This window comes from Physeter macrocephalus, chromosome 4, assembly GCF_002837175.3.
Source record: "Physeter macrocephalus isolate SW-GA chromosome 4, ASM283717v5, whole genome shotgun sequence".
NCBI lineage: Eukaryota > Metazoa > Chordata > Mammalia > Artiodactyla > Physeteridae > Physeter > Physeter macrocephalus.
The window spans coordinates 74,440,318-74,451,226 of record NC_041217.1 but is presented as its reverse complement, the minus strand read 5'-3'; the positions used below and the strand labels follow the sequence as shown (position 1 = coordinate 74,451,226).

General features: G+C 37.7%; 1 protein-coding gene across 2 annotated transcripts in view; it reads right to left on the bottom strand.

Moving 5' to 3' along the window:
• SNX27 (sorting nexin 27) overlaps positions 1–10,909 on the bottom strand; it is a 78,615-nt gene that overhangs the window by 5,319 nt on the left and 62,387 nt on the right. For both annotated transcript variants that reach the window (XM_024116083.2, XM_055084315.1), the window contains exon 8: positions 6,349–6,438. In XM_024116083.2, coding sequence (XP_023971851.1) covers positions 6,349–6,438 — 90 coding nt within the window. The remainder of the gene's footprint in view (positions 1–6,348; positions 6,439–10,909) is intronic.

The following is a 10,909-nucleotide window of genomic DNA, read 5'->3' as shown; positions in this document are numbered from 1 at the left end:
TGCGGAGCACAGGCTCCGGACGCACAGGCTCAGCGGCCATGGCTCACGGGCCCAGCCGCTCCGCGGCATGTGGGATCTTCCCGGACCGGGGCACGAACCCGTGTCCCCTGCATTGGCAGGCGGACTCTCAACCACTGCGCCACCAGGGAAGCCCGTTATTCTATTTTTTAAAAAACATTTTTATTTATTTATTTTCAAATATTTATTTATTTGGCTGCACCACAGCACGCGGGATCTTTATTGCCGTGTGCGGGATCTTTTTAGTTGAGGCTGTTAGCTGTGGCATGTGGGATCTAGTTCCCCGACCACGGATTGAACCCAGGCCCCCTGCATTGGGAGCGTGGAGTCTTAACCACTGGACCACCAGGGAAGTCCCAAAACTTAATTCTATTTAAAAGATTTTTGTGTTGTCTATTTCAGCCTGTTGGTATGCAGAACATTGGTGAATGGTTCCCTTTTTGTCATATGAGTGATAAAATAACTATTCCACCTAGATATAAGACTATGGGCTAAGTTCAGGGGCTAACTTGTTTCCATTCTTTTTTTTTTTTTTTTGCGGTATGTGGGCCTCTTACTGTTGTGGCCTCTCCCGTTGCAGAGCACAGGCTCCAGACGCACAGGCTCAGCAGCCATGGCTCACGGGCCTAGCCGCTCCGCGGCATGTGGGATCTTCCAGGACCAGGGCATGAACCCGTGTCCCCTGCATCAGCAGGCGGACTCTCAACCACTGCGCCACCAGGGAAGCCCTTCCATTCTTATTCCAATACAATTAATTAATTTTTAAAAAAAATATAAATTTATTTATTTATTTATTTTTGGCTGCGTTGGCTGTTCATTGCAGTGCACGGGTTTCTCATTGCGGTGGCTTCTCTTGTTGCCGAGCACAGGTTCTAGTCGCACAGGCTTCAGTAGTTGTGGCACACCAGCTCAGTAGTTATGGTTCACAGGCTCTAGAGCACAGGCTCAGCAGTTTTGGTGTACGGGCTTAGCTGCTCCGTGGCATGTGGTATCTTCCCGGACCAGGGCTCGAACCCATGTCCCCTGCATTGGCAGGCAGATTCTTAACCACTGTGCCACTAGGGAAGTCCCAATACAATTAATTAAGATGGATCAAGGGCTTCCCTGGTGGCGCAGTGGTTGCGCGTCCGCCTGCCGATGCAGGGGAACCGTGTTTGCGCCCCGGTCTGGGAAGATCCCACATGCCGCGGAGCGGCTGGGCCCGTGAGCCATGGCCGCTGAGCCTGCACGTCCGGAGCCTGTGCCCCGCAATGGGAGAGGCCACAGCAGAGGGAGGCCCGCATACCAAAAAAAAAAAAAAAGATGGATCAAGATTCCCTCCTAAGAACTGCTCAGAAAGTACAAAAGAAATTCAAGTGGCCTATCAGAATTATTACCAATTCAATTACTGCCTTGTGTAAAAAATGTACGAAAACTATTATGAAAAGCTATAACTGGAAAATTTTCAACTATCTGAATTGGCCAAGAAAGAAGCTTTAAGATGGTATGAGTGGAAGTTTTTATAAGTGTTCTTTACAAATTTTATTTTTGACAATTTTCATCCCTCTATTTATGGCAGATACCAATTCAAAACTAATTTTGAAATATTCCAAGAATATCATAGGTAGCCCTCTCCAACAGAACTTTCTGTGATGATGAAAATGTTCCATATCTGGGCTGTCCAATACAGTAACTACTAGCCACATATGACTACTCAACACCTGAAATATGCTAATGCATTGGAAGAATTGGATTTTAAATTTTATTTAAGTTAAATGAATTTAAAATTAAATTTAAATAGCCACATGAGGCTAGCAGCTATGGAATCAAACAGCATAGCTCTAGGATATCATACTAACCAAAAGCACTACTGAGTGTAAATGTTTAAGCAACTGCACAGATGGGAGTTGTGAAAACAAATGATTTTGTGATTGCTAAATCACAACTAAAATAATTTCTAATGTTAAACATCCAAATATTAATTCTTACAGAATCTTATTTTTATCATATTAAATGTTTTGCATGTCTTTAATTTTAGGACTTTTTATTATCAAAAAGAATACTGTTTGGTTATTATTAATAATAAAGTTATATACCTATATATACCACAATAAGCTTTCTGTGTGCTAAATGGAGGAACACAATGGACTTTATATCAAGGTCTGTAACTCCCTCCTTCTTTTTAAATCAGTTAAGTCACTGACCAGGTTGTAAACATCTATCAAAAATGACTAGAATAGGTTTAAGAGATAAGAAGGGGCATTTTCAAAAAGCACATGAAAAGATGTTCAACATCACTAATTATTAGAAAAATGCAAATCAAAACTACAATGAGGTATCACCTCACACCAGTCAGAATGGCCATCATCAAAAAGTCTACAAATAACAAATTCTGGAGAGGGTGTGGAGAAAAGGGAACACTCTTACACTGTTGGTGGAAATCTAAGCTGATGCAGCCACTGTGGAAAACAGTATGGCAGTTCCTAATAAAACTAAAAATAGAACTACCATATGACCCAGCAATCCCACTCCTGGGCATATATCTAGACAAAACCGTAATTCAAAAAGATATATGCGGGCTTCCCTGGTGGTGCAGTGGTTAAGAATCCGCCTGCCAATGCAGGGGACATGGGTTAGAGCCCTGGTCTGGGGAGATCCCACATGCAGCGGAGCAACTAAGCCTGTGCGCCACAGCTACTGAGCCTGTGCTCTAGAGCCCGCGAGCCACAACTACTGAGCTGGCGTGCCACAACTACTGAAGCCCGTGCCCCTAGAGCCTGTGCTCGGCAACAAGAGAAGCCACCGCAATGAGAAGCCCGTGCACCTCAATGAAGAGTAGCCCCCACTCGCCACAACTAGAGAAAGCCCGCGCGCAGCAACAGAGACCCAACACAGACAAAAATGAAAATAAATAAATTTATATAAAAAAATATGCACCCCTATGTTCATAGCAGCACTATTCACAATAGCCAAGACATGGAAACAACCTAAATGTCCACCAACAGATGAATGGATAAAGAAGATGTGGTACATACATACAATGGAATACTACTCAGTGCTATAAAAAAGAACAAAATAATGCCATTTGCAGCAACATGGATGCAACTAGAGATTATCATACTAAGTGAAGTCAGAAGGAGAAAGACAAATACCATATGATATCACTTATATGTGGAATCTAAAATATGACAACCATATGATATCACTTATATGTGGAATCTAAAATATGACAACCATATGATATCACTTATATGTGGAATCTAAAATATGACAACCATATGATATCACTTATATGTGGAATCTAAAATATGACAACCATATGATATCACTTATATGTGGAATCTAAAATATGACAACCATATGATATCACTTATATGTGGAATCTAAAATATGACAACCATATGATATCACTTATATGTGGAATCTAAAATATGACAACCATATGATATCACTTATATGTGGAATCTAAAATATGACAACCATATGATATCACTTATATGTGGAATCTAAAATATGACACAAATGAACCTATCTATGAAACAGAAACACAGACACAGAGAACAGACTGGTGGTTGTCAAGGGGGGAGGAGGTTGAAGGAAAAATGGAGTGGGAGGTTGGTGTTAGCAGACGTAAGCTTTTATATACAGAATGGATGAACAGCAAGGTCCTACTGTACAGCACAGAGAACTATATTCAATATCCTATGATAAATCATAATGAAATATTAAAATGAAGTGTGTATATATATATATAAATTAACACAACATTGTAAATCAACTATACTTCAATAAAAAGTATATTGAAAAATAAAATCTATAAACAATAAATGCTGGAGAGGGTATGGAGAAAAGGGAACCCTCCTTCACTGTTGGTGGGAATGTAAATTGGTATAGCCACTATGGAGAACAGTATGGAGATTCCTTAAAAAACTAAAAATAGAGCTACCATATGACCCAGTAATCCTAGAGTCTGTCATACAGAGTGAAGTAAGTCAGAAAGAGAAAAACAAATACCGTAGGCTAACACATGTATATGGAATCTAAAAACAAACAAACAAATGGTTATGAAGAACCTAGGGGCAGGACAGGAATAATGACGCAGATGTAGAGAATGGACTTGAGGACACGGGGAGGGGGAAGGGTAAGCTGGGACAAAGTGAGAGAGTGGCACGGACTAATATATACTACCAAATGTAAAATAGATAGCTAGTGGGAAGCAGCCGCATAGTACAGGGAGATAAGTTCAGTGCTTTGTGACCACCTACAGGGGTGGGATAGGGAGGGTGGGAGGGAGACGCAAAAGGGAGGAGATATGGGGATATATGTATATGTATAGCTGATTCACTTTGTTATAAAGCAGGAACTAACACAGCATTGTAAAGCAATTATACTCCAATAAAGATGTTTAAAAAAAAGTGTGTGTGTATATATATATATATATATATACACACACACATATATACATATATACATATATACACACACACACATATATATATGGCTGAATCACTTTGCTGTGCAGCAGAAATTAACACAACATTGTAAATCAACTATACTTCAATTAAAAATATATTGAAAAATAAAATCTATAAACAATAAATGCTGGAGAGGGTATGGAGAAAAGGGAACCCTCCTGCACTGTTGGTGGGAATGTAAATTGGTACAACTACTTTGGAGAACAGTATGGAGGTTCCTTAAAAAACTACAAATAGAGCTACCATATGACCCAGCAATCCCACTCCTGGGCATATATCTGGAGAAAACAATAATTCAAAAATATACATGGACCCCAATTTTCACTGCAGCACTATTTACAATAGCCAGGACATGGAAACAACCTAAATGTCCATCGACAGATGAATGGATAAAGAAGATGTGGCACATATACACAATGGAATATTACTCAGCCATAAAAGGAACAAAATTGAGTTATTTGTAATGAGGTGGATGGAACTAGAGTCTGTCATACAGAGTGAAGTAAGTCAGAAAAAGAAAAACAAATACTGTATGCTAACGCATGTATATGGAATTTAAAAAACGGTACTGACGAACCTAGTGGCAGGGCAGGAATAAAGAAGCAAACATATAGAACGGACTTGAGGACACGGGAGGGAAGAGGAAGCTGGGACGAAGTGAGAGAGTAGCATTGACGTATATACACTACCAAATGTAAAATGGATGGCTAGTGGGAAGCTGCTGCAGAGCACAGGGAGATCAGCTCAATGCTTTGTGACGACCTAAAGGGGTGGGACAGGGAGGGTAGGAGGGAGGCTCAACAAGGAGGGGATATGGGGATATATGTATATATGTATACATATAGCTGATTCACTTTGTTGTACAGCAGAAACTAACACAACATTGTAAAGCAATTATATTCCAATAAAGATATAAAAAAAAAAAACTAAGGAAATTAATAATTGTTGGACTTTAGTTAATATACAATAAGTGTACCATATTAAGATAGGAACTCTGTACTATCTCCTTAGTTTTTTCTGTAATATGAAACTGCTATAAATTCTATCAATAAAAAAGCAAAAAAACCAAAAAACAAAAAAAACCCTAAAAATAGAACTACCATATGATACAGCAATCCCACTCCTGGGCATGTATCTGGAGAAAACCATAATTTGGAAAGATACATGCACCCCAATGTTTACTGCAGCACTATTCACAATAGCCAAGACATGGAAACAACTAAACGTCCATCAACAGAGGAATGGATAAAGAAGATGTGGTAAATATATACAATGGAATATTACTCAGCCATAAAAAAGAATGAAATAATACCATTTGCAGCAACATGGATGGACCTAGAGATTATCATACTAAATGAAGGAAGTCAGAAGGCGAAAGACAAATACCATATGATATCACTCATATGTGAAATCTAAAAAATAATACAAATGAATGTATATACAAAACAGAAACTGACTCACAGACTTCAAAAACAAACTTATGGTTACCAAAGGGGAATGGTGGGGGGGAGGAATAAATTAGGAGGTTTGGGATTAACATATACACACTACATGTATTAAATTAGGAGGTTTGGGATTAACATATACACACTAACATATACACTCTATATTTTACTATATGTAAAATAGGGATAAATAGATAATCAACAAGGACATACTGTATAGCACAGGGAACTCTACTCAATATTCTGTAATAACCTATATGGGAAAAGAATCTGAAAAAGAATGGATATATGTATAACTGAGTCACTTTGCTGTATATCTGAAACTAACACAACTTTGTAAATCAACTATACTCCAATATAAAATTAAATTAAATTAAAAAAAGAGATAAGAAGGGGCATTTTATAAAGAGATTATGGGGACATAAACCTACCATGACCATTTTCCTTTGTTCATACAGCTTCTGTAATTGGTAGGATTTTTCCTCTGCTTTGATGTAACCTTTTTTCACATCATCAACAGCCTGTCACCAAAACAAGGCAGGGAAGAAAGAAATGTAAAAATTAGTATCAAGTACATTCTTGATAAAAATAAAGAGACATAGATTCATTTTCACAATAACTCTTATCCATCTGGTTATCACCAGTGAACTCTGCCACATGGGTATATTTACTGGAATAAGTAGCATTTAATGAGTGTCTGGTATGTGCTCAAGGATTGTTCTAGGCACGTGAGGGATCTGGTTTCTCCTGTTAAGAGATTTAAATTCTGGTTAATTTATACACGAGAAAGAATTACAGAACACTGCAAGATAGTATACAATACTGTATCAAAGATAACAGTGAAGTAGCAAAAAATGTGTGACATAAATAGTAAGTGGTACATGCAGCCAGAACAGGAGAGCTTATTGCTAACCGTAGTTATCAAGGAAGTCTCAGTTGGACCCCAAAGGAGAGGTTGAATAGAAGAAAATACAAGCTAAAATCAGGAAACAGGAATGGGTTTGACCTTAAATACATTCAGGAGACAGACTTGCCTGATTTGAATAAAGGGTACATGTTAGGGGACAATGAAAAATAATTCTGAATGGGTAGGTTAATAGGGTATGAAGGATCCTAAAAAGCAGGCACAGGAATTTAGACTTAAGGAGAGTAGAGAGCTAAAATAAATAATAAAAAAACTGTTGTTGTTATTGTTGTTTTTTAAGAAAGATTGATCTGTATATGACTGCCCAAATGATTTAAGCCAAGGAGAGAATGAAACAAGGGAGATCAACGATGTTGTGGTACTGTAAGCATGAAATGAAACAAGACCTTAATCTAGGGTGGTAACAACTGGAAGAGAGGAAGTGATAAATCTGAGACCATGAACCGAAAAACTTTCAGAGAGGACTTGATACAGGCATGAAGGTACCCAGATATAATATTCTAATATGCTAATTCTAAACTATTCCTGGTTCAGCCATATGAAACATACATCCCCTTTCCAACCTTACTCTACTCCTCCACTCCAAGAAAAACTTAAAAAATCTAATGGAAGGGAAAACTGATCTTTGGGAGGAAAAAAAGAAAAAGAACAAATAGAACCATTTGTCCAGGGCATTCAGGATCTAACCTCAGTGAGTTACTGAAAGGACAACTCTATACAGACACCAGGCAGGGGCCCACTTGAATCTTTATCAGAAAACTGCTGATTTCCTTAAGGTAGAAATCATTCCCCATAGTCTTTTTTTTTTTTTTTTTTTAAAGAAGATGTTGGGGGTAGGAATTTATTAATTAATTAATTTATTTTTTCTGTGTTGGGTCTTGGTTTCTGTGCAAGGGCTTTCTCTAGTTGTGGCAAGCGGGGGCCACTCTTCATCGCAGTGCGTGGGCCTCTCACTATCGCGGCCTCTCTTGTTGCGGAGCACAGGCTCCAGACGCGCAGGCTCAGTAGTTGTGGCTCACGGGCCCAGTTGCTCCGTGGCATGTGGGATCCTCCCAGACCAGGGCTCGAACCCATGTCCCCTGCATTAGCAGGCAGATTCTCAACCACTGTGCCACCAGGGAAGCCCCTCCCCATAGTCTTTTAAGGGAAAATATTTGCATAACAGAATGAATTCAGGACTGAAGTTAAGAGACTAGTTCAAATTCTAGCTGTCACCTACCAATATGCACTTGAGTAAGTCACTTAAATCCTCTCAGTCTGTAAAAGAGGAATAACACTCATTTTGTAGGTGGACAACAAAATGAGATAAAAGATGTTAATAGTTTTGTAAAGTGTATATAAATATATATAAATAGTTACTATTACTATCATTTATATTAGCATCATTTAGCTGTTAAATTCCTCTAAGAACCACACAAGGATATTAATAACCTGCCTGGGACTTGACTAATGGAAAGATTATGCCAGTGTCTCCCCAGTCCTAGCCGTATAAGCAAGGATTCACTTAGTCAGAGAGGATTATATTCACAGAGGCGATGCTCAATAAGAACTGCCACCAATGTCCTGAAGAACCTGAACATTCTGTTGTTTATCACCAAAAGACTCAGCTGCTCCAGGTCAAATTTAAACCAGTTACTGAAAAGCTGGGAGAGAAGTAAAGAGGGAAAACAAACAAATAAATAGTGATTTATCTATTCAGTTTCCCCAATACCTAGAACTGTGTCTGACTAGTAATAGCACTTAAATATTGATGAACGTTTCCCCAGGGCAGAGGTGGGTCATCTACCCAGAGTGAACATCTACTCCAGCAGCTCTAAGTGACCTATTTTCACATGGGGCAGTAAAAATGTTCTCTCCTCACTCATTTCTAATCAAGATTATACTGCTTGACTAGCCCTGTGTGAAAAACATAAATATTACCATACTAGATTCCTTTTTCCCTTAATTAAAATTTTTTTATTAAAGTAAAAGACATACATAATTTTTTAAAATATGTATTACTAAGAGATGCCTAATAAAAATAAGTCTCCTGATTCCACAGCCTCATTACACAGATACTTTAAAGCACTGTAAACAGTTTTTTGTGACATTCCTTTCATAATTCTAAATGTCATGCTTATGCTAATTCCTAACTTATCAATTTTAGACAATGTTGACTTCCTGTTAAAAATAATAACTTTTAGGGACTTCCCTGGAGGTCCAGTGGTTGAGAATCCATGCTTCCACTGCAGAGGGCATGCGTTTGATCCCTAGTCAAGGAACTAGGATCCCACAGGCCACGCAGTGTGGCCAAAAAAACACTAATAAAATAAATAAATAATAATAAGTTTTAGCTTTCTTATACCACTCTCACTTCTTCTTCCTTCAACACCTCAATAAAAATTAAATCAATAATCAGTATTGATTACTGTAATCTATACATTATTGTAAGCATGTAAACATTGTTCACAACTAAATCATGTACTGTACCAGGGCTTCCTCTCTCGTACATTGTTTTTTTTCCTCTTAGGTTAACTGCCTGTTTGTTTGTAACCTTCCACATGCCTCTCACCAATTCTTCCACGATAACCAAACACCAAAGTCATGTTGATTCAATCAAACATTCATTTTCTAAAAACTGTTGACTGTTCTCATCTGCTGTGTCTCATCCTCTTCTCTTTGCAGGTTTACGCCTCTTAAAATCCATTAATGTTACTTTAGTGAGCTTTCAGGAAGAAGTAGCTTAAAAGTATGTTTAGTCTGCCAGTCTTAGCCAGAAATTAAATATATCCTACTATGGATTTTGACCTTATCAATTTTTTAAGGAAAAGGCACATTACTATCATTATTATCCAGTATTTCATCAATTCTAAGGTGCACATTTTTTCACATTTTATTGTTCCTAAAATTGGGATGCATCTTATAATCAACGTGTGTTGTTTAATTGGTAGCTTTTTTCTCTTGGCAGTACATAAAATACTAGTGCATCTTACAACTGATGGCATCTTAGAATTGACGAGATGCATGAGATATTCCTACCATCAACATATGATACAAAATAATAACTAAAATTAAGTGAGGGAAAAAATTTAGTATTATTTTCCAAAAGGCACAACTGTTTACCTAGTCAATCAAAAAAATCACTTGAGCTGTTGTGCACTGCTGGGAATGTAAAATGGTACAGCTGCTATGGAAAACAGTGTGCCGATTTCCTCAAAAAATTAAAAATAGAATTACCATATGATCCAGCAATCCCAATTCTGGGTATATTAAAAGCAGAAGTTTGAAGAGATATTTACATAACCATGTTCATGACAGCATTATTCATAACAGCCAACAGGTGGAAGCAACCTAAATGTCCATCCACAGATGAATAAACAAAATGTGATATACCTGTACAATGGAATATAATTATTCGGCCTTAATAAGGAAGGAAATCCTGTCATATGCTACAACATGAAAAAGCCTTAAGGACATTATGCTAAATGAAATAAGCAAGTCACAAAAAGAAAAATAATGTATGATTCTACTTACATGAGATACCTAAAGTAGTCAAATTCACAGAGTATAGAATGGTAGTTGCCAGAGGTAGGGGAGGGGGAAATGAGTTGTTTAATGGGTAGAGAGTTTCAGTTTTGCAAGATGGAAAATTTCTGGAGATCCATTGACAATAATGTGAATATATTTAACACTACTGAACTGTACATTTTAAAATGGTTAAGAGGGTAAAAAAAAACTTATTAAATTATAAATTTTAAATATGTACAGTTTATTGTATGTCAATTATACCTCAAAAAAGCTGTTTAAAAAATTGTCTGAAGAAACAGAAGAGTTCAGAAAAGTTGTTTCATATGAGATACTGCTACAAAAATAACAGCTTTTCTTTCTATATACCTAAATATTTTATTTTTACTTTATAGTTGTATAATTCAAAAAGTAATTTCACAAGCTCTGCTTTGTTTATATTTTGATACTGATTTTAAAAATGTGAGGTACTGGGCTTCCCTGGTGGCGCAGTGGTTAAGAGTCCGCCTGCCGATGCAGGGGACACGGGTTCGTGCCCCGGTCCGGGAAGATCCCACATGCCG